This window comes from Alternaria alternata (genome assembly GCF_001642055.1).
Source record: "Alternaria alternata strain SRC1lrK2f unplaced genomic scaffold CC77scaffold_18, whole genome shotgun sequence".
NCBI lineage: Eukaryota > Fungi > Ascomycota > Dothideomycetes > Pleosporales > Pleosporaceae > Alternaria > Alternaria alternata.
In genome coordinates this window covers 691,777-714,113 of record NW_017306207.1, presented here as the reverse complement: position 1 = coordinate 714,113, position 22,337 = coordinate 691,777, and the positions used below count along the sequence as shown (strand labels likewise).

Below are 22,337 nucleotides of genomic sequence, written 5' to 3'. Positions count from 1 at the left end.
GTACATCTAGCGCACAATGTCCAGCTGCGATGCACCCCAAGACCCACTTGTTGCGAGAATGCGCAGTCGCTATGCCTTGAATAGGCTTAGCTACCGTTGTCATACTCTCCAGCTTGGCCAAAAGCCTGTCCCAGAAGGTACATGAAGATGCAGGAACAGAGTTCACTTGCTGCTGCATGTGGGCTGAAGACGAGGGCTGTACGCACTAGGACTGTGAGGTCACATTACTAGTCCGCACCTGCGGGACGCACTCGCCTGCTCTTTATCGTGACTGGCTGTTCCGAATATGTCGACCTTCACTATTTGCACGCACGGGACAATGGGCATCGCAACCATGTCGAAACTCGGACGGCGACATACGCCTCGAAGCTTGACAACGCCTCGATGCGCACTGTCCAGATACCGGTACGCCCTATCGTCACGTTCCCATACCGTTCAGAGCAAAAGAAGTAAGACTTGGCCAATACGACTTGCATAGACGCTCACGTTCGTTCGGCTTCCCGGTCAGTTCGGCATCGGGAGAAGCGCCACGTTTTTTGTGACGGAAGGATGCCCACGAGCGAGCCAGCATCACGGCATCCCGACAAACTGGATAGAAGGATTTGCAGCAACACAACAGCGAAAACCCCTGAGGCTATCTATGGACTCCGATTATGATCGGTACCCAGCGCAATGGAAACAGGCGATGGACACTTTGTCAAACTAGGAAATTACGCGATACAGGAACACAAGGCTAACCGGCAGGCATATTCGATCGTACAGCGTAGGTGCAGTATCGCTGTCGACTGTGGAGCCAGGCGATTGGTGCGTTCCTCGAAAACGGAGAATGCGACACTGAAGGACGACGCCGGCAGTAGCTTTCACAATACAATACGACGCATCCACACCACCAGCATTGCACACATCGCCAAGGTTCGTCTTTCACATGAAGACACACACATCACCGACCCGAAAGCTCTACGCGCCCACCTCGCAGCATATCAACTTGGATCGACAAACGACTGCAAGAATATCTGCAGCTTCGCTTTCCTTATACACAGCCCCAAAAATAGGACCCCATACCATACCAATCTGCCATCCTTCAAACAAGCGCGACAAGCGCTTGTAGGGCTGACTGAGCCATAACGTCAGCGCATTCACCCGATTTGGTATCTCCGCGTTGCTGTTCAGCTGAGCTCGCTCATTGGCCAGACTTGCAGTAGTACAGATGTATTTTGGGATGTATGTCAGCTGCAAGATATCTGCCTATCTAGGACTTATTTGGCAAGATTGAAGTCAGATGAAGAGCGGATTGGGGTTATTTTGGGGTCTGAACATTACCCAACTGGGTAGTCACATGTGGATTAGGAAGCCATGTGTACTCGGTGTTTGGAATAATAGATCAGTCCATCAGCCCAGGTATAGGACCCACTAACGCCCTCGGACATAGATTTGTGACCGCGTCTGCCTACCTGGATCCAACGTAGCAATCATCTTCAGACAACTACATCCCCGACGGCTAGATACAATAGCCCGACGCACATCACTAGCCACACCACAGCCTCACCTACAATACCTTCCGCCACATCACTCAGATTCTAGGCTACGAGGCTCGTCGCCGATCATGTTTGTCATACCCGAGACTGAAATGAGTACGCTTCCGCCTTCCGAGTAGTTGCACGATGACGCCTATGGGATCTGCAATGCCACAGCACGCGTGCCGCAAGGCTAGGGACGAGAGATATAGTTCCTTAGAACGTAGGACAACATCTATGATCTTGCCAGGTACCCTGTGTAGCATGCCACGTAGCTTACTGTTCTAGGTTTCATGCACTGCCTGACCGATATCAGTCGTCCGATACGCACGACAAGGCATCAGGAGTCATTGATGCAGTTTCGACTCATGGTCCGTATTCAGACCGCAAGTTAGACACTTTGCCAAGGTTTGTATCGATTTCTAATATGTCGGTATTAGCAATCGTGATGTTGGCTCGGAGCGACCGACCCGCACTTGACGTGCAGCCTCGTGCTCTCGGGTAAGGCTGACCGATCGGCGTTCGATCTACAACTCCTCTACTGGATGCAGAACGAGGCTGACCACACCTCAATAACGTGGGATATGCGGGCAGCAGCTTTAGATTCACGACGACGTTGGTAATGCACGAATGTCAAGATATGTAATCTCTTTGCTGCTTCTCGGAGAGACCGAGAATGAGTCGCGTTCGTCGCGGTATCATTCCCACGAATCGGAAATAAAGCTACAGTATACACAAGAGAACGCAATTTGTAGAACATTCATGTGGATGAATGAAGATGAAAGAGAAACTAGTCTAGTCATGATTCGTCAACCTGCCTTTACCCATTTCGAGCTGTCGGGAAACGTTCTACTTTCCTGTCCCGTTTGTCGGAAAACGACGCTCTACCTTCTTATCGAACTTGCCGGTCTTGCTTAGCAGCCTCCTTGCACTCTGGATCCTCGAAAGAAAAGACTTTGATTTAGGCCGCTGGCTAGCATCAGAATCGAGACACATCTCAAGATATGTACGCAACTCGGATGTGTATTCAGCAAATCCTGGATGACGAGTTTGATACAAGAAGCCCGCAGTGAAGATATCCTTATAGGGACAGTTCGTCATACAATACATAAGCGAAATGACTAATCCAATCTGGTACATGTCAGCCGCTTCAGTTGGTAGAGCGCCTTCTGGAGGCTCATAATCACCAGATATAGCCGGCAGATCCCACCAGGGTTTGGGTTGCGCTGCCATTTCGCTGTCGGCGATGGCGCAGCCGAAGTCTGCGAGTTTGATGCGTACTGGGTAGTCATATGGTGACTGCTTGGAACAACTATCGAACTTGTATGGTAAGGTTGGTATGGCGAGAGTACAAAGTATATTGGATGGAATTATGTCACGGTGGGAAACGGCATCCCATGTACCAGGTAGAGCGTTGTCAGGTCCGTTGTGGAGGTACGTCACCGCGGAAACGAGGGATTCGAAGACTTGCCATACAAAATCTTCGGGTATGAGCTCTTCGTTTTGGTTGCAGCGCGTGATGACATCTAATAGAGTTTTTTTGTCACAGTATTCCGTTACTAGGTAGGGTGTAGCGTGGCGCTCCGTAACTGTGCATGGTAGATGCGCGTCGAAGAAAGAGATTATATTAGGATGGGATAGGCGGCGTAGAATGCCAATCTCTCGACTCGAACGACCGGGATCCAGGGCTTCTGAGGTCAGGAGCTTCATAATACATTTCTCGCCATTCAGTTTATGGAGGACGAAGAGAATGCCCTGGTTACACGAACCCTTGACTTTTGTAAGTTTAGACGTGATGACCCACCAATTACCAACGGTTTGTCCAACAGCGAACTTGTCGCCAGTACATTCCTTGTTCTGATACTGTAGTAGCCACCTTTTGGCATTTTCACGATCATCCCATGTTTTTGGTGGTTTGTTGTTGAAAACCAGTCGTATGAAATTCGCGAGACCGGGAACATCTGCAGGATCGCCCTCCGAAACTATGAGGTCTGCATGATCAAAGAATTTAGCGACTTCATCATCATTATCATTCGTTGGAAACTTATAGATCTTCCGAAAGTGACGAAGAGTAAGCTGATCGGGTTGGTCGAGTGAGGGGTCTTCTTTGATGTGGAATTCGGCAAGGCCTAGCATGGTTTCGCAGAACGCCGAAGATTCGTCTTCATGGACCGCCGCGCCGATGTCTTTTTGGTCGTACTCTTGGATGCCATCACAATCTGTGGCGTTTCCGTCTATAGACATTCTTTCCAGGCGTCTTATCAGAAAGCGAATGTATTCAGGTAGGTGACTACGTGGTACACGGGCTTGTTCGAGGCAGATGGAATCTTCGCGGTGCTGCTGCCAGATCTTATACAAAATGCTTCTGGACACCGTGTATATACTCTGATGTGTGTTGTTCATTCACTTAAATGAATACCAGTAACACAATGCTGAGTGTCGTTATGGTGAGCGTTCTAGCGTTCGACTTACCTGTGCTCGATCACCGTAGACTTTTGGTACATGTCGTCAAAGTGGTCTGTGATAACACTACGTGCTGGGAGGATGTCTAATCACTCACGACCTCTTGTTCTATCTCTCTTCATTCATCATCAAGAAGAACGTCTATCATACACCTTTTGTATTAGCCCAGCAAATCGTCTGTATTCTTCAGTATGACATCAAAAATAATCACTACCAGAACAAAGAATATTCGTAAGGATATTGCAACTAGACCATTCGATGAGATCATAGCAGAAGTCGAAGACGGCATATTTCACCTAACAATGTTTGGCCAGAACGACCTTAAACCCGCACCGAAACGATCACGAAAAGCGCAGAGAGTTGTGATCATACAAGCAAGTTGGAGATATTCTGGGCCGAAGCTAGTATTGATTAGCCGGAGGCCAAAGATCATATTTCAGTTCGGGTATGTCTTCAACTATCCGATCGCCAGACTGGGCGATTTCGGCTGCGCAATGCGGCAATTTGAAACAGAGACGATAGCCCACTAGGATTATCATTGGTCAAAAGAAATCCCATTCGTAGATAAGGAGTGCGAGCCATCAGAAGATTAGTATACCACAGAAGCCGCGGGCGTGTACCAGATCAGGTTGCTTATGTGCTGTGTAATACAGAACACAGTGAGTCCCTCTAGTTTCGATGAAGAGGCGATACAGCCAGCGAAATTCGATACCTCAAGCTCCTTGCACTACCTGAGGGAGCTACACCACCTCATCGACAGGTACGTGGATGGAGATGACCAACGAAGTCGGCTCGTGGTGGACATGCAGTGGATGAGATGACGTGAGTTGACAGGCCGTTTGTCAAGGCCTAGAGAAGGTGCAGAAGAGCACCATTGAAGCGATTATTTCGAAGAGACAGCTCAGGTGCTTAATATCTCACGGATGGTTTTCGACAGCAAGTACCCGATGAATGATTACATCCTATCTTGCATAACCAAGTTCTGGCTCTCACCGCCTCAGGCTTGGACCTTGTACACCCCATCACTCCCTCTTAAATCTGGCCTTGCTTGCCTAATTCCACTTCTTCGACGATCAGAACGGTGTTCAGTAACTTCGGCGACCTTGTGTTTGCACCAAGACCGAACTACCACCGAGCCAAGGATGCACTGTTTGGTAGGACATCATCCGTCGCAAGGTACACGATGCTTCCAATTCGATGTGTACAACAAGTGTCTTGGAGTACGCGCGTATGTGGATAAATACGCGTCCATCAACATAACTTCCGTGTGGGTCAGGCGGGCCGTGTGGGTCTACCCCCGGAGTCAGGCCAGCGGTCCGTCGAAGGATTAGATCCTACGTTGTTATGAAACCTTAAAACCAATGAATGACGATTCTATGTCTTCTCGATAATTTACTGGAGTACAGGGTGTTCAACAGCGACCGGCGTGTCCCGTCATTGTTGCGATGTCACAACTGGTGATCTCGAAAAACACAACGTACAGAATCGCGACATTCGTTGGGCACCCAGAAGAAGGAAGGATTAGAGCAACAACCATCTTTGTTAGATCTGAACATGCTCGGATACCGCCTCGCGGGGCCGCTGGGGCCACATGGAGATAGGATCGTGGTTGCGAGGGAGCATAGATTGCGCCAGCGATGCCTTCATAGGTGGCCTGAGAGGGGCCAGTAACTCTCAGCTCGAGTCATATCACTGGCTTTAGCGCGTGGTACTCCTCCGATTTCTGACGCGTAGAGGCGAATGCATACTCTTCATTGCCGTCCGATGATCGGATCTCATCGAAAAGCTACCAACTCGCCCGTTCCCCTACCATCCTTCTCTCCCAACTTTTTCGCTTCGCGAAGATTGTATACGGTGCAGCCCTGCAGCTCTGTCAATTCCATCAACGAGACGTAGCTGTTTTGGTTCCTGGACGCCTTGTTATCGGCGATCGCAATCATACGTACAAAAGCCTCCATAAGTGAGTGGAACATCGTCGGTATAGAGCCCGCCGCGAGGCTGGGGCTAAGGATCGACTACCCGCCGCTAGCGCCGCCACCCGTGCGGTACAACCTCGGGAATCATTGACAGCTCTCCATTCCTTCATTAGTTGTTGCAATTCAGTCCGCAGCATCGAATTTGCCGTTGCTTGGTCTGTAACAAAAACATCAGGTATCTGTACATGGTGGAGTGACTGCTGAATTCAATATATGCCCATAGCATTCGTCCACAGAATCATCTTCAATGATTATAGTGTTGCGCAGGAGATCCAAGTACATTGCAGCTGATGAGCAGTTACAGCCCCAATGTCGTACACAAGGGTATGATGCTATCATTATCATCATCTTGCTGGGACTTGCAAGATTAGGCGCTCTGTCTGTGACGCCTCGATGTGGAATCTACCATCAAGCGAACACCTTCATGGACGCGATCAGCAAATGTTGAAGGTGAAGAAATACCCTACAGTAGCTAAAGGTCAAGATAGCTACAGCAGGATAACTTTCTTTGTGCTCTTTCCGGCAGTGACTTGTTGATCCGCCTGGTCCACTGTCACTTCAACTCCACCACTGGAAGCCTTACGATACTGGCAGCGACCTTCCGCACGGAAGACGCCTTAGGCCACCAAGTACTTGACCCCCCTTCAACGTAGTGCAACAACTCTGAGTAAGAGACTCCGCTGCTGCTTGCCTGAAGACGTCGGGGTGCTGATCGCAAGCCTTCGCATCGTGGAAGCATCTGCGCTCTTGATTCCCGAAATTACACCAATACAGCATGGTACGGCAGGCCTGCGAAATGTATAAGTATCAGCCTTTTCTCTCTTCGAATGCTCATCATCCAACACAACTTACAAACGTCCAACACATCATCACTCCACTTCCACTTCCACTCCAAACACTTTGTCAGTGTGTCTCTCCAGCCCCTCTGGCTCTTGCCTATAGCTGATCCGATGTCTCAGAACTCCAAAATGCAGTTCACTCTTGCCTCCGTCATGGTCATTGCTGCCGCTCTCGCTCCGGAAGTCAGCGCTTTCTCCGTTACCGTAAGCCTCTCTTTCAAAACTTCGATAGCTCTTCTTCTTTGAGCATAACCTCTGCTGACTTGATATTCTCATCTAGAACTGTGAGACCGGACAATACAAGAACTACGGCGCAAACGGAAACAGTGGCTGCAAGGGTTTCACCACTGGCAACAGGGTTGCCTACGACAGCAACAAGGGTCTCACCCTAAGGGTCTTTGGATCGACCGACTGCCAGGGTGATGCTATCAAGGAGATTTGTAAGTCTCTATCTACCAAAGGAATACAAAACATATACTGACTCTGAAACTCCTTTGTAGCTCAGCAGAATACTTGTGTCGACGTTGGCTTCAACGGACTGTCCGTCGAGGTCTTCTAGATCTGGAGAAGCGTCTCTACTAGCGAGAATGAAGGGGAGTATCATGTTTCCAGATAGGGAAGAGACTCGGAGCCAACGTTATCCAACATAGCCTAGTCATCCGCCGTGTATCTTAGCTATCCGGATTGCTATAGAATGGTCATTCGTTCATTTACATATTCGCCCTAGTCTTTCCAGTGATCCCTTTCGACAGACGTTTCTTTGCTTCTACTTTGGCGTCCACAGCCTGGCTTCGATGCGGTGACTTCCGACGAGCAAACTGCGAAAATAACTTACACCCGCGTTTGCAGCTAACAGCTGTTCCATCTATCCACCGCTCGTTGTGCGAAAGTGCTGGAACATTCTTGAGGTTGAGCTTTGCTGATCAAGGACTCCACAAGTCATGCAACGCAAGTGGGGCACTCAGGCCAGAGCTGCACAGCGTGGTTGCTACGCGACTGCCTAGACCGCCTGGTCAATGGACACCGCCATTCAATACAACACGCCATCGCAATAGCTAGTTGTTTGGTGTTGAGATCTCGCGGTCTAGCGCTGGAGTGTTGTTTTGCGAGTGCATGTAGCAGTCTAGACCTTCCTTGACGTTCATTCAAGGCGATCACAGAAGCCGGTGCATACGCCTAGGTGTCTTTGATGTCCGAATTATGAATATGGATTAACTGGAACGGCATCTTGATGGAAATCGTTGTAGCTGGCAGACACGTGACTATCGCATCATCATCGGGCCGATACGGTCGGTTCCTGAAGGATCTGTGACACGGGAATAACACTTAACGTTAACACACGGCGCTGCCCAGGGCCATTTCCTGACCCCACAAACAGCTCCTTCATCGAATAGCCTAACTCGATCTCCAGGCACCCCAATAAAAGGCCGATCTAGACCTGTGTTTCGCCTACATCTGCCGAGGTATCGCTGCCGAGCCTAGCTTGTAGTGTACCTCGATGACGTTATTATGGATCGTTCTCGGACGAACCCATGGTCGTCATTGTTTAGCAACCATTCCATATAACCGCTTAGAAATGCGAAAAGGTTGAAGCACTAACACATTACTTATAGACCTTTGTTGATCGCGCATTCAATCTCAGCATATTCTCCAACACACATCTTGCAAACCTTGATTTCATTTACTCACGACATCTCTTTTTTGTTAGATACCCATTCAAATTTCAGCAAACATGGCACCGCGACGATACGAAGCAGAGAAGGTAGACCCCGCGCCATTGGGCAAGCCTCTCGACTTTGCTTTCTCCAAGAAGACTGCTCAGAACCGATTTCTCAAGGGTGCTATGACCGAGCGCCTATCATCATGGGATCCCCAAAACCTCGAAGCTCGTGGTGTCCCGTCCAAGAACCTAGTCAACGCTTACCGACGATGGGGTGAGGGTGAATTCGGTGTCATCCTGACCGGTAACATCATGATCGAGTACGACCACCTAGAAGCTGCCGGCAACCCCATCATTCCCCGTGGCTCAAAGTACGAGGGTGAGCGGTTCGAGATGTTCAAGGAACTTGCAACTCAGTCGAAGAAGCACGGTTCTTTGATTGTTGGACAAGTCAGCCACCCTGGTCGTCAGGTAGCCGACAATATCCAGAAGAATCCCATCTCCGCATCCGATGTACAGTTGGAAGGCAACGTCATGGGCATGACCTTTGCTAAGCCCCGCGCCGCAACCGACGAGGACATCAAGAACGTCATCGAAGGCTTCGCTCACGCAGCCGAGTACCTAGAGAAGGCTGGATACGACGGTATTCAACTCCACGGTGCTCACGGCTACCTACTTGCGCAGTTCCTTTCCCCAACAACCAACAAGCGCACCGACAAGTACGGCGGATCCCTCGAGAACCGTGCCCGCATCGTCACCGAGATCGGCCAGGAAGTACGCAAGCGCACATCATCCAACTTCGTGCTTGGCATCAAGTTGAACTCTGTTGAGTTCCAAGACAAGGGTTTCGGCACCGAGGAGGCTGCGACTTTGTGCAAGTTGCTTGAGGACAACAGCTTCGACTTCGTCGAGCTGTCTGGTGGTACATACGAGAAGCTTGCTTTCGGTCACCAGCGCGAGTCAACTAAGAAGCGAGAAGCCTTCTTCCTCGAATTCGCCGAGAAGATCACACCTTCGCTCTCCAAAACCAAGACCTACATTACTGGTGGCTTGAAGAGTGCTGCCGCCATGGTGGACGCATTGAAAACTGTCGATGGTGTCGGACTTGCCCGCCCAGTGTGCTTGGAGCCCGAGTTGCCTCGCCAGATCATCAACGGCGAGGTTCATGCTGCGATCGACCAATTGACCGACGACAACGACTTCGGTATGACCAACGTCGCGGCTGGCACACAAATCAGGCAATTGGGCAAGGACCACCAGCCTATTGACCTGAGTGACGAGAAGAACTTTGAGGCGTTCAAGAAGGACATGGGTACTTGGGCTCAAGGCTTCTCAGACGACAAGACCGGAAGCAAGTACGGATACGCCGACATCGAGAGTGTTCAGCCCACTCCTTACGGCTCCGCTGCACCTGCCTCATAAACGTAGGTTGCATCAATAATGTGTAAATAAATAGATGAAATAGAAACGAACTGAACGACCAAGATCAATAAGTTGCTGTGTCCATTGCAAGTCAAACACCCAAGTCCACTACTAGCAATCCATTCAGGACTGCATCGCCTACTCCGGAGTCGGAGTGATAGGTCTTTCATGATACTCCTGTTCAAGAATCTCCCTAATAACCTCAACTCTCCATCTCTGCGTCTTCCTCCCCTCGTCTTTCTCACTCAACACAACCTCCCTCCTATCCTCCCTCTCGCCAACATCCAAGACTTTCAACACACCACTCGCTTCATTCCCAATCCACCACGTACCATCTTCCCACTGTCCGACACTCCAGTCCAGCGCATTTGCTGTATCAGTAGCGTCCGCCCGCCTCAGCACCGCTTTCGACGTGTCATCTTCGTAGACATCGAGTTGCCGGTTTGGCCCCAGCCACCATGTTCGGATGCGGTAGGTGGTGTTGGAGGTGGAGGTCGTATCTCTTGATGGCTCGCTGGCTTGGGGAGGGCAATGAGGTGTACCTGAAGGGGTGAATGACCAGTATTGGCCAGAGTAGTACCCTTCGCGAGTTAGTTTGAGGAGACCGGTACTGTTTTGTCTGCCGGCATCGTTTATGATGTCGAGGGTGGGGTTGGAGGGGTTCGAAGTGTTTGTTATGCGGTGGAAATGGTGTGGAGAGAAGGGCGGTTGTGATGAGGTTGTCATTTTGAATGGCAGTGGAAGATTGTGATGAGAACAATGGTTGGTGACGAACTGAGAGAAAGTGAAGACATTTGGAGCATCGTGAGTTTTATGCTTGAAGTATGATGATAGATGAAGATTTGTTGAGTGAACTTGGAACTTTCAGGTGGTCATTTGCTTAACAGATCGTATTTGCCGTCCTGTGGCGTTTAGCACGAGACATACAAAACGCATAGAACATTGCCCTATCACAAGGTTACAAACAAGCCAAGAAAACGACCGATTGGGGTATTGGATAAACTTATCAGGCAGCCAGGGACAAGATCAGGGGAGTGCGTCGATCACTTGACCAGCTGACTGTCAGCCACTAGGCAAGGCCCTCATTAGTGTCCCAATTGCGGCTGTTCATGTATTTTGTTGGGAAATATGGCGATGTTCGTGACCCGACAGCATAATTGTTGAGGCCGTGACGAAACGAAAGAACAGGGAGAAGAAAATGGAAGATGGCTGAGAATACATAAGATGACGTCATGCTCGATCATTGAATAGAATTATTCGTCCTCACAGTCAGACCGTGGCAGTTATTCTCGATAACACATGCCATGACTAGGCTCATCCCTAAAGATATTACGATATGAACATGGTCGATATGTTAGCATGTATAATTTCAAGAAAAACCGCAGTACGACTTTTCGTGATCGAGTATCGATCCATTCCTACCAGCCTGACGTCCCATCCTCGTTCTTGCCGTCATACAAGATCTTTCTTGGCTCTTTCTTCAGTCCATCCCACATCTCTTTACTGTAGTACCCAAAGCAAACGTCACAATCCCCGCATTTCCCGCAGCCTTGCGGTTCCCTGCGGCCGGTATACACATTGAAGACCCAATCCTCTGGTCTCTCACCCCATGGTCCAGTCTTGAGGTCGTACTTATCAGGCGCCTCAGGAAACTCGATCTGGTGAATTGGCTTGTTCCGATTTGTGAGTGTGTGGAGATCGACGCCACGCTTCCTTGCTGTTTCGATCGCGCGGCGGAACCAGATCTTATCCTTTTCCATGGGTTGAGATGGGCTCTTTATTCCACTCAAGTTTGCGCTGTGCTTCTCTACGTCTTCCAAGTACATGGCTAGTGTGCAAGACTCGGGTCCGAGGGCAGCTATCACCGCATCTTCAAAGCCTTGTTCCTCAGTCGGTTCCCATTGAACGTAAAAGTTACCAAGCGACCCCCAAAGAACTATTACCTCGTACTGCTGCACACATTCGAAAAAAGTGCGTTCGGCAAGCGCTCCATCGCTTTCCCACTCTTCTCTATCGTTTTTTATATTGTAGAGGGCTTCGAGTTCGAAATCTGAAATATCCATGCAGACATGCTTCAAAGCTCTGTGATCGTTGAGCTCTTCCGGGCGGAAGGCGCCGCAGCGATAGCCATGAATACTACCATTAGAGCCATAGCCGTAGAACATCAGGCTTTCGAGCGACTGTCCTTGATAGGTGCCTAGGCAGCTGACCCACTGGTCGGCGTGTTCAAGTAATGCATCGCCGGCGCGAAAACAGGCTGTTTGAAGGGCTGACGGAGCGGCCACAAGAGCATTGAGAGGCTCGTTGTCTAGCTCGCCGCAATTGTCCAGGAAAAGATGTTTGATGCTGCAAGTTCCGGCGGGTACTAACACGTCCCAAGGTACCTCATCGTCACGGTTGCCCTCGAGGTCTTTGTAATATAACCTTTCCAGGTGAGGTAGACGCAGGAATTGCACCAGTATCCCTATGCCGTTTAGAGGCTCTGTGTTAGGATGGAAGGCATCGTCCATCCAGGTCCCCGAAGGTAGGCCGACTGCGGCTGATTGTAGGTTTTGTAGTCCCGGGCCCCAAGAAGTCTTCTTGTTATGAGAATCGTTTATGAAGGTGTCAAGCCATCCAAGACAAGAACATGTTTCGACCTCGTGACGTGCTGGTAAGACAAACTTGGCATCTCGAAGTCTCGGACAATGAACAATAAGGAGGGCTTTTAGGTAAGTATCATGCCCGTCCAGGATTTGCGTACGTGCTTCATCGATACGCCGGGGTAGAAGACGACCCTGTCCCTGCTCCAGTCGCTCTAAATAATCGTCGATTTCGCCAGGTATGAACTCCCACGCTATCGGCGACTGCATACTCTGATCGACGGGTGTTTCAAAATCGAGCGTTTTCCACATGTCCCATCCTCTGCGGTCGTACCAGACTTCTAAGGATCGAACGTGCCATGCTAGAATAGGGTCACCGTATCCAAATGCGCTTCGAAGGAGAGTGGGAATCGTAGCGGGGTCAATATCAGACGCAACACCGTATTTCAGCTGGGCGTCGCGATGGCGCTTGAACACGTCCGTGGAACATGCGTATAAATGTTTGCAGGAACATGCGAAGTCGATATGGGATGCGGGGGGTATAAAATCGATTATACGATGAACGAGTTCAGTCGCAAGATTGGTGAGAAAACATGTATCGTCGGTATTGACTGTGTGCACGTCGCTCAGGTTGGATGGATGTGAAGGCAGTGAGGCGGTGAAAGAAGCTTTAGCTAGTTCGTCCATGTTGCAGTATGGAAGATCTACGCGAGTAAACCTATCTCGCTCGAAGACACGAGCATAGACATACTTTATACTGTCGTGAAAAGGTAACACGAAGCACGAGGCGTAGTCTGGAAGTGGTGCCCGTAGCTCGAAGTTCTAGGCGCCCTTCTGTTGCCTTCGGCTAATGGCATGCTAATTTCCGCCAGCGCTTCCAGCCGCGTTTTGTAGCTTGCACACGAGTAATGCGACCCTTATGGATGCCGGATTAGCAAGTTGTTGAAGCACGTCACCACAAGACCATGGAAGTACTTCTACGGTGGACAACGACGTGAAAGTGTGTTGAAAGTTGAGCTCTCGCGAGAAATGGTATCTAGTTCGTGACTCGTAAGCGTGGTGCGGGTACCGAGGTCAATTTGCTATGCGCTGTAGGAGCTGATGAAATACTGAGTGAATGTCAGCGTGGTGGATGAGAGCATGAGAAGTGCAACGTGCCGTCAAGACTGACTCGTCCTCGCCATTATCGTTGGGCAAGTACACGTAGAGAATGAGTGCATGCTCGTGACAGAAGCCTTTTGGAGTATTAGCATGCTGGTAGAAGTGGGCTTCGTGAAACTTACAAGCAATGACCCGCCCGCCCAGTCTGCCCACACTCATGACCTTGCCCCAATCCCGCCCGTCAATCCTCACTGTGGCCCACCCTTCTTCGCTACGCCCATCGGCCGACCCTAGCTGCTTCATACGCGTGCTCGGGTGTTCAGCAACGCCGTCCTCGCCGCCAGCGACGTGGCCAGGGTCTAGCTCCGGGTTGCTGAGATCGGTCCAGATGGAAGATATGTTCATGGCGTCAGATCTGATGCTTATCTTGAGGCATCCGTGCATATTGGCCGAAACATCTAGGCGGGTTCTCGCTGCGGTCGTCGCACTGCTTGCCTTGGTGGTGTCTGCCAGCGCTAGTTTGGTGAACCTGTCGCTGATGCTTTTCAGTTGCATCAAGGGCGGCAGTATGATGTGCACGTCCGGCTCCCTACAAACAGGCTCATGCAGATGGGCTACCGTATCCGGAGCAAGCACACGTATAGGTATCTCTTGCGTGATGATGGTCTCGCGGTTGCCTCCACCGAATTCGTTGTCGAAGGCGGCATCGAAGCCATCGTCATCGTCGTCGCCGTACTCATCGTCGTCGTCGTCCTCATTGGTTGAAGTTGTAGGGAAGGCGCTATACGTGTTCGAGGACGGGGTAGTGGTGACGGTAAGAGCGAGCACGGGCAGGTTGTCCTTCTTGGTGAGGCGTATCTGGGCCGACGTGGCATTGAAGGCCGATTTGAGGGCGCGATTCAGCGACGCGAGCGGAACTTCGAGGTTGATGACATTATCTGCAGCCGACTGCACGCTGATGCTCTCAAAGATGGAGTCCTACGCGGCGCATTAACCTCCACACGGCCAAGACGAGACAATATGCTTACAATTGAGAGCACACTACATTTGGTTAGAACGAGCGACACCAAGATACGAAGCGTCTACTCACGCCCATACTTGTGTGCCCTGCTCTGGTATGATGGTGAAGCATACCTGCTCCTCGCTGAGCTTCACCCACGCGAGCGGGCCGAGCGAATTGAGCGACGCTGTAAGCTCTAGACGGTGTCAGCTGCTATCTCACGTACGAGGCACGTGTACCTGCTCGTAAAGGTTGTAATGTTCTGTATTGACGCCTTGAAGCGCATCTTTGCGTTGTCGTAGCACAATGCAGGCGGGATGTCGCGACGCGTCGAGAAATGTGGAGGGGAAAGCCGCCCAAGCGAACGTCATCGCTGCTGCTTCACCAACGCCATCATCAGCATCATCATCATCATCACGTCTTCTTCTATCATCGTCATCGCGGATTAGTACTTCGGTATCGCATGCATTTTTCCAGGCTTAGAAACATAATATATACATGGCATATTCTCAACCCGTCTATTCGCCACTATGTAAGGCGATACATCGATACAGCAACGTCTAGTTCATCTCTCGGCCATGGTCTCCTCTAAACCGTCTGTCTCTGCACAGAGATGCCAGTGCTTGATATTGTCGTCTTCGAATACATCTGCCCAAACATTAGCCGAAGTACACGAAGTAACACGCACGACTAACCTGTCCACTGGTTCCTTGTATCTCATATCTTCCTGCGCCTGAGATCGGAACGTTCACGCCGCTCTTGGTCGTCGCAGTCACCGCAGTAAAAGATACCGTCCCGAAGTTTGGCGTGGCCACCAGCTGACCTGGAATTACTTGATATGCCTGGACGAACCAGTCTGCCGCAAGAGCAGTCAAAGAGGATGGGTCCACGCCGGTAGGGGCTGCGAGCGTCTGCGTCGTTCTTTTGTTCTGTGTCTTATTCTCGATGGTCACGGTACCCCCAGCGGTAGCCACATTGACAGTTACAGTGATTGAGTTACCATTTGCAACAGGAACAGTCGAAGTGGCGTCCGTCACTGGACCAGGAAAGTACGCAGAGAAGCTCTTAAGGGTACTGTTATAAACAATACCACCACCAAGGACGTTATCCTGCTCAAGCGTGTCACCAATGCCCACCCATATCGAGAGTCGATTGGTGCCCGACAGGTTCGGCACTGTAAACTGTACATGTAGTTGGTATACAATCACATACAGCATGGAAGCAACTCACAGTCCCTGTGACGGTGGCAAACGAGTCACCTGCTGGTGCTTTGAGAACAGCACCACCCCGATTCAAGTCAAACGCGGCAGATGCGGCCGACACGCAGCACGCCAGGAGAGCAGCGGTTCTCATGGCCAACTCAGAGCTGTCCAACAAGGGGAAAAAATGTCGTGTAACAAGCTGTCCAATGAAAAAGAGATGGGAAGGCTTCTAAAGTCGAGCAGCAGAAGAATTCGGTATTCCAGAAGGATATCTGAGATTTCAGAGGCTCTAGCTGACAGCACCACATGGACTATATTACTTTCAAGGAAGCGTACCCGGTTGATCAAGTCTCCCACCTTGCGATCAGATCCAGTCTACTCAAACAGCCTGTTCTTTTGACCTGCCGTTCGCCCAAGCCATGCAACTACCCTCCTTTGTCGTCATTCACTTTCCTCAGCTGGGCGCCCTGTAATGGTCCAATGAGCATGCGCAAATCATCTATAACGTACCAAGAATCCCGTACGAGTGGCATGCATTGATGAGGTACGGGGCCTGAATAATTAAAAGAATTGGGGATACTGGTACCCCACAACTTGGCGCGGCGGCAAATGGGATAGATTGAGGCTCGTGGAACCTTGTCTCAACGTCCACGAACATCATCCAGCCAAAATACCAAACAACCAGTCATCGCTTCCTTGCCACGTGGGGTGTCATTGTACAAGTGGGGCGTTACATGTTCCGCTATCCATCGATGCAACTGCCGACGAGATGTCAAGACTTGCGATATTCGACAAATCTCGGAGATCAACATCACTGGAGCTGTCCGGGCTCGAGGAGGGGCCGTTTCCAATCACAGCAACGATGTTGCCGACTAAATACGTCACGTTCACCATCGTAATGAGACTGTGCGAATTGCCCCAGCTGATCACGAAGTGCGCTCGATGCCACTAGAAGTACCATGACTGACATGGCTGCCCGATACGATAGGAGGAATAGACGTGAGTGGATTATGAGCAATCGGGAATGACAATTAAGAGACGTTGATGTGCACCGAACCCATCCATGCGATGCCAGCATGTATCCGCGTCCAGCTCAAGGATCCATAATTGCTCTAGCTCCATCCCAACACAAGATAATGCCCATTTTGATTTCTACCAAGACCGGATTATGCCTTTGCGACACAGCATACCCGCTCGGCGTTACCACCCCTGATCCCGGTGACATCGTATGCATATCTCACGCAGCTTTATAAGACGTGCTATACTCTGCGCACAGTTGTACTTTCATTTTGCTATCTTCCCTTACAGCTCACCACTCTCTTCAACATGAAGGCGTTCACTGCTACCGCTCTGGCGCTTGTCGCACCCGCAACTGCACTGCTGCGCTTCCCATGCGCTCAGCTAGTCATCGACAGGTTGGATCCGCTGGTCACGCCTGGCCAGGCTCCATCTCCACACTTACATCAAATTCTGGGGGGTAACTCTTTCAATGTTACCATGGACCCGGAAAAGGACATGCCAGGGGAGTCGACATGTACATCTTGCCAGTTCAGCGAGGACTTTTCCGTAAGCAATACTACTCACACCTCGACACGCCTGGGCCAATCTGACGAGTCTATAGAACTACTGGACAGCCGTGCTATACTTCAAAGCCCGAAACGGCACATACAAGCGCGTCCCTCAGATTCCCAACTCAGGCTTCAACGGCGTCAACGGAGGCATGACAGTATATTACATGCAAGATGGGCTTTACAACTTCCAGCAAACCTCCAAAGTCCAGGCCTTCCAGCCCGGCTTCCGCATGTTCATTGGCGACGTGAATGCCCGTACCAAGGAAGAAGCCGAGCGCTTCCGCCAATTGACATTCACTTGTCTAGACAACATCAATACGCGTGATCCGCAGACTCTTGATTTCCCCACCCAACCATGCAAGACGGGCATCATGACCGCAGTTCGCTTCCCCACGTACGTCATGCTCATCCATCTATCCGCCTTTGTGGTCCTACTAATACCCCACCTAGCTGCTGGGACGGAGTCAACCTTGATTCCCCAGATCATATGGTGAGACATGTCCCTTCACGAACTGAATATGAGACATATACTGACTTTGTATACCCACATCTTAGGCACACATGAGTTACCCCGAGTTCGGCTCCTTTGAATCTGGCGGTCCCTGTCCCGCCAGTCATCCCGTACGCATGGGTCAACTCTTCTACGAAGTCATCTGGGTACGAGACATCCCTAGACGAACTGTATCTGAGGGCATATACTGACTTCGTACACGTATCATTGTAGGACACAAGCAAGTTTAACAACAAGGCTGATTGGCCTGAGGATGGTAGTCAACCATTCGTCTGGAGTTTCGGCGATGGGTAAGCCCTCGTTACGATTCGTGCAAGAAAATGCGGCCACTAATGTTCGATGTTTGTCGATTAGGACGGGTTACGCGAACCACGGAGATTACCTGTTCGGCTGGCAAGGCGACGCGCTCCAACGTGCTCTTGACTCGCCTTGCTATCAGAACTGTCCTACGCTTAAGACGCAGAATGCTGCTGCGATGAACAAGTGCACGGTTCCGCGTGTCGTGAAAGAAGAGATTGATGCTTGGGTTAGTGAGCTACCCGGTGGCCACCAGGCGCAATATGTCAGGAAGCGGTGGGCTGAGTAAATTCGATACCCGTTCATGAAGTAGACAGCACCGAGACATTTCAGGTGGGAGTTAGGAAATTATAACTATTGACTATGACTGTAGGAGCTATCTGAGTTTGTAGAAACGATACGTGCAAGGCGCGCGTTCTTGGCGTCTTTTCTTGCCTTGCAGAACATAAAATGATGTGTGTAAGAAAGAGATGGTGATGATGATGGTATATGACTCCGGCCGAAAACGGCACCGCCGCGGTTTGAGACGCAAAATGGTCTTCAAGGAAAAAGTCGCTGTCGATAACAAAGGAAAATCCGTGATGGGAAGATTTCTCACGATGCGCGCGCGATCCACTCTCCAGAGTTGAGTCGCGAATGAGCCGGTCGAGCGCCAGCTTCTTGTCTATGGAGACTGCATTTCGCGCTGCCACGTATGCGTATCACAGTGACCTCGCTCGAGTCTGCTTCAGCCTGCATACTCGCGTCATCCCTTGCCCTTGGCGCTGGGCATGTGCATATGTCTTCAGCTCCATCTACCTCTACGTCGTCGTCTTCGAGGTATATTGTTGGTGCAACACTGCTTCCTCCATCTTCGCTCTTATCCTCGGATGAGCCTAGCTCCTTGTCCCAAGTCCCATGACTACCGTGTCTCTTCAGGCCTAAGCTCTTCACAATCTCCTCAAGTTCCACTGCGCTCACTCTGACTCTTCCACTCTTTTCTTTTTCAAAATCGGCTTCAGAGTCTTTGTGTGAGTCTCCACTGAGCTGTGACCAGTCACTCACTCTACGTGTGTGTGTGCTGACTGTTGACGCGGAGAAGCGTGACGATGGCCCTAGTTTCGTTGTCTTACGAGGAGGGCTGGACCGTGTCGACGGAGCCTCAATGTCAAAGTCGAGATTTGATTCGTCGTCGTGGAAACGCGATAAGCTGTGGTTGCCTTGTTGAAAGTGGGAGGGGAAATAGGCTGTGTCGGGCCTGTAGATGACTGTCTGACCTGAATAGCGGGAGTTGTAAGAATGGTTTGTTTCCTCTGGGTAAGTCTCGGAGTAGCTAGGAACTACCTCGTCGACATCGCCATGGAGTAGGTGAACGGTGCTACCGGCTACGGGGCCGGAGATGCCAACGGAACGTGGAGCGTCACGGGCAGCGTCAGCGGGACTGCGAATTGCTCTACCGAGAGGCAACAAGGTGCTAAGGTTAACAGCTATCATCGCGGTCAGGAACTCGCAAATTCCCCACGTGGTGAAGTTCAAGTCGAAGTTGTTACGATAGCCGACCTCGGCCCATGACGTGACGACCATCCAGGTTCTGATGATAGCTGCCGCGCATGCAAAGAGTCCCAAAGATACCACCGCAAGAAGATGTAGGGTAGATCCGAGCTTCAACGAAGAGCTCACGGCGATAGGGATCGTGAACAAGATCAATAGCAGACTTGATGCAGCATTGATGGCTGGACCACCCAGTCAGTACCATTTCTAGTATTCATGGACGGCGATACTTACGGTAGTTCGCCAGAGCCCAGTGCTTGGACTCGCTCTGCGACATGCACAATGCCCTAGCATCTGAAAGGTCCCAGGCCGCTACTAGAGGGACACATTGAGCGAGGAGTGATATGAACCACTCAACCGTGTGCCAAAATACTAGTACTGTGTTCATCAGCTTCTGCGTTAGATAATATCGTGGCTGTAGACCTACACATGAGTCCGATGAGAAGAATAGTGCGTGCCATCAGCAAGCACGAACGACTCCCGGCGTCAGCCAGAGGTAGAAGAGTAAAAGTAGCCGATAGCTTAACAGCACCCAGCCCTAAGATGACGAGTGAATTCAACGCCCACATCCATGGGCCCATCTGAACGGTCTTGCTGACCGGTAAGACATATCCATCCTCCTGCTGTCCGATACCAAGCTCTACGACTCCAGTGAATGTGATGAAGATTCCTATTGTGCATAGCTGTTTTGAGTGTTAGCTAATATAGAACCTCTTCACTCCAAGTTTCGAACGTACAGCGGCCAGTACCATGAGCCCATCATCGATGGCGAACGAGCGAACGAGCCTTCCACGAGTGAAGACTCTTAGCGAATAAATCAACAGCCCGGTCAAGGCCAGCGTGACGACGATGGCAAGATGGAGCGGCCCCCTGTCGGGGACTTGCCAGGGCAGAGGAGTTCCGGAGGGTGAGACCGCGCTGGCATTGACATCCATTGTGTGAGGTGACGATAATGCTGTCCGGTGTCCTGTGTCCTCCGCGAATTCATGCAGAGTTGTCGACCAGGCCGTGGGGAGTTGCTTGAAACGGGTGAATGTCTGATGAGAAGTACACGGGTGAAACGAACGTATGGGCAGGAATAAAAGAGCGTGGTCGAGAGGAAATGGAGGAGACCAGGATGTTTAGAGGAGAGCGTCTTGTACGACGAATTGAGCATGGCGTTTCAGCCCGGGGTAGCACCGCAGACACAGGCGCATGGTTCACGGCTCCTCGCCGACGTCGCTATAGAGATAGCAATGCTGCATAGGCGTAGTGGGGAGCCAATCGTCGAGTTGTCATAGCCTGCAAGGTACACGAGCGGGGATGATTTTGTTTTGCCGTTGAACTAGTCCTTTCTTTGCAGGGGTCCAGTGTCTTCCATGGTACAGCACGGTTGCTCTAGTGAAGCTATCAGCACCTGGTACTGATTCTCAGGTACCCTTCCGGAGTCCTTCGGTGCGCGACTGCTTTTCTCAAGGCTGATCTTCTGTATCAGGGACATTTCAGGGCTCATGAAGGTCTCTCAGGGTCAAGACGGTGAGGGTCTTTTCCAGCGCGTCGGTATACCTACTCCCTTATTCGTACCATGTGTATCTGATAACGGAGAGATGCTCTGTAGATGCGATGTCGTCACGATGAGACGATGCAGCTATCCGGACAAGGCAGATGATTTGCTCCCTCTCCACATCATGCAGCCAAAATTGTCTTAGTAAAGATTGTGGCTTGAGTTTCGAGCAGTAGTAATTCAGGACTGCTGTACAGCTCAGAAAGAACAAACAGAGAAAAGGAAGTCTCAAAGTCTAATGTCCTTCAGGGATGGATTTGTGTTATGGGTTCGTGTGGATGGGTGGGGAATGGCGCATCCTCGCCTGCATACAACTGGTCGAGCGCACCATTGCTTTTGCTCGTGATCTTCAGATTGACGAACGGGTTTTGCGAATTCCAGCGCCACAACGATATGCGAGATGCAGGAGATCTGTTGGAACGCAAATCCATCGATGGAAGATCTGATACGAGCTGAAATGCGGAGGCTGTGCCAGGGCACGCGAGGAGGCGTATCACGACACAGATGTCGTTAGGACAGGCTCGTGGCTCAGTGATTACCCAGGTCTCGACTATGCATCCCACGCAACAGCTGGCGGATGGTCGTCAACGGGATGAAACGTGTTTCTCAAAAAGCATGCGTATGTCGGAGTGCAACGGATCTGTGGAGTCGAGCAGGTCTTGGATGTGCTTAGGTTGGTAGCGAGGATTCCGCTTTCAGTGGCGTGGAGAAATTGTGGCTCGCGCTTTAGCTATTCATGGAGATGATCAGGACGTTAGCGGCGCGGAAGTCGTGCTGTGCCGGTCTTGGCACGCTAGCTCGGTTCAACAACTGGCATTTAGTGCTCTGGAGCCATACCATCTTACACTGGTGTATACGCACAGCACAGCGCCTGCCAGAATCCATCCCAAGTATTTCCTTTCGGTCCCGCGAACTACAGAATCAGGTTTGATCAACTACACCGTCAGAGGAAGCCTGATGATTGCCACGACTAAATATAACCGGGGTGTTGTTGGGGCCATGTAGGATACGCACCAAGTCTTCCCCCCTACCGCACAGGCGCTCGACCATCGCATCAGAATACACTGGAAAGGGTACATCTGTATGTGGTACGAATTCTGTGGTGCGACCGTGGAGAAACACTCTG

The 22,337-nt window shown here is 50.8% G+C and overlaps 9 protein-coding genes across 9 annotated transcripts; 3 read left to right on the top strand and 6 right to left on the bottom strand.

Annotated features, from left to right (window-relative positions):
- Positions 1-2,438: 2,438 nt before the first annotated feature.
- Positions 2,439-3,347, bottom strand: CC77DRAFT_914509 (kinase-like protein; the record flags this gene model as incomplete). Its single annotated transcript, XM_018533662.1, has 1 exon — positions 2,439-3,347. A coding segment is annotated over one exon (909 nt), but the record flags the coding sequence as incomplete, so codon positions are not given.
- Positions 3,348-6,921: 3,574 nt separating this feature from the next.
- Positions 6,922-7,351, top strand: CC77DRAFT_1064272 (hypothetical protein; the record flags this gene model as incomplete). Its single annotated transcript, XM_018528706.1, has 3 exons — positions 6,922-6,996; positions 7,073-7,232; positions 7,293-7,351. The coding sequence occupies 3 exons, from the start codon at positions 6,922-6,924 to the stop codon at positions 7,349-7,351; spliced, it is 294 nt and encodes a 97-aa protein (XP_018383079.1).
- Positions 7,352-8,399: 1,048 nt separating this feature from the next.
- Positions 8,400-9,974, top strand: CC77DRAFT_267335 (FMN-linked oxidoreductase). The gene is made up of 2 exons (XM_018530934.1): positions 8,400-9,876; positions 9,938-9,974. The coding sequence occupies exon 1, from the start codon at positions 8,525-8,527 to the stop codon at positions 9,872-9,874; it is 1,350 nt and encodes a 449-aa protein (XP_018383078.1). The 5' UTR covers positions 8,400-8,524; the 3' UTR covers positions 9,875-9,876; positions 9,938-9,974.
- CC77DRAFT_267343 (hypothetical protein) lies at positions 9,870-10,772 on the bottom strand. The gene has a single exon (XM_018530935.1). The coding sequence runs from the start codon at positions 10,598-10,600 to the stop codon at positions 10,013-10,015; it is 588 nt and encodes a 195-aa protein (XP_018383077.1). The 5' UTR covers positions 10,601-10,772; the 3' UTR covers positions 9,870-10,012.
- Positions 10,773-11,292: 520 nt separating this feature from the next.
- CC77DRAFT_995350 (hypothetical protein) lies at positions 11,293-13,143 on the bottom strand (the record flags this gene model as incomplete). Its single annotated transcript, XM_018536460.1, has 1 exon — positions 11,293-13,143. The coding sequence occupies one exon, from the start codon at positions 13,141-13,143 to the stop codon at positions 11,293-11,295; it is 1,851 nt and encodes a 616-aa protein (XP_018383076.1).
- A 395-nt stretch (positions 13,144-13,538) lies between these two features.
- CC77DRAFT_1075240 (Hus1-like protein) lies at positions 13,539-15,182 on the bottom strand (the record flags this gene model as incomplete). Its single annotated transcript, XM_018529224.1, has 4 exons — positions 14,801-15,182; positions 14,656-14,753; positions 13,660-14,535; positions 13,539-13,565 (listed from the first exon to the last, which is right to left on the bottom strand). Exons 1-4 carry the CDS (start codon positions 14,841-14,843, stop codon positions 13,539-13,541), a joined length of 1,044 nt encoding a protein of 347 aa, XP_018383075.1. The 5' UTR covers positions 14,844-15,182.
- Positions 15,146-15,910, bottom strand: CC77DRAFT_1064267 (concanavalin A-like lectin/glucanase; the record flags this gene model as incomplete). Its single annotated transcript, XM_018528705.1, has 3 exons — positions 15,146-15,205; positions 15,253-15,738; positions 15,788-15,910. 3 exons carry the CDS (start codon positions 15,908-15,910, stop codon positions 15,146-15,148), a joined length of 669 nt encoding a protein of 222 aa, XP_018383074.1.
- Positions 15,911-16,961: 1,051 nt separating this feature from the next.
- CC77DRAFT_267293 (hypothetical protein) lies at positions 16,962-18,580 on the top strand. The gene is made up of 6 exons (XM_018530932.1): positions 16,962-17,325; positions 17,381-17,724; positions 17,781-17,820; positions 17,886-17,987; positions 18,055-18,131; positions 18,196-18,580. Exons 1-6 carry the CDS (start codon positions 17,086-17,088, stop codon positions 18,425-18,427), a joined length of 1,035 nt encoding a protein of 344 aa, XP_018383073.1. The 5' UTR covers positions 16,962-17,085; the 3' UTR covers positions 18,428-18,580.
- CC77DRAFT_267312 (hypothetical protein) lies at positions 18,580-21,039 on the bottom strand. Its single transcript, XM_018530933.1, has 4 exons — positions 20,406-21,039; positions 20,096-20,351; positions 19,903-20,046; positions 18,580-19,850 (listed from the first exon to the last, which is right to left on the bottom strand). Exons 1-4 carry the CDS (start codon positions 20,601-20,603, stop codon positions 18,733-18,735), a joined length of 1,716 nt encoding a protein of 571 aa, XP_018383072.1. The 5' UTR covers positions 20,604-21,039; the 3' UTR covers positions 18,580-18,732.
- Positions 21,040-22,337: the final 1,298 nt, after the last annotated feature.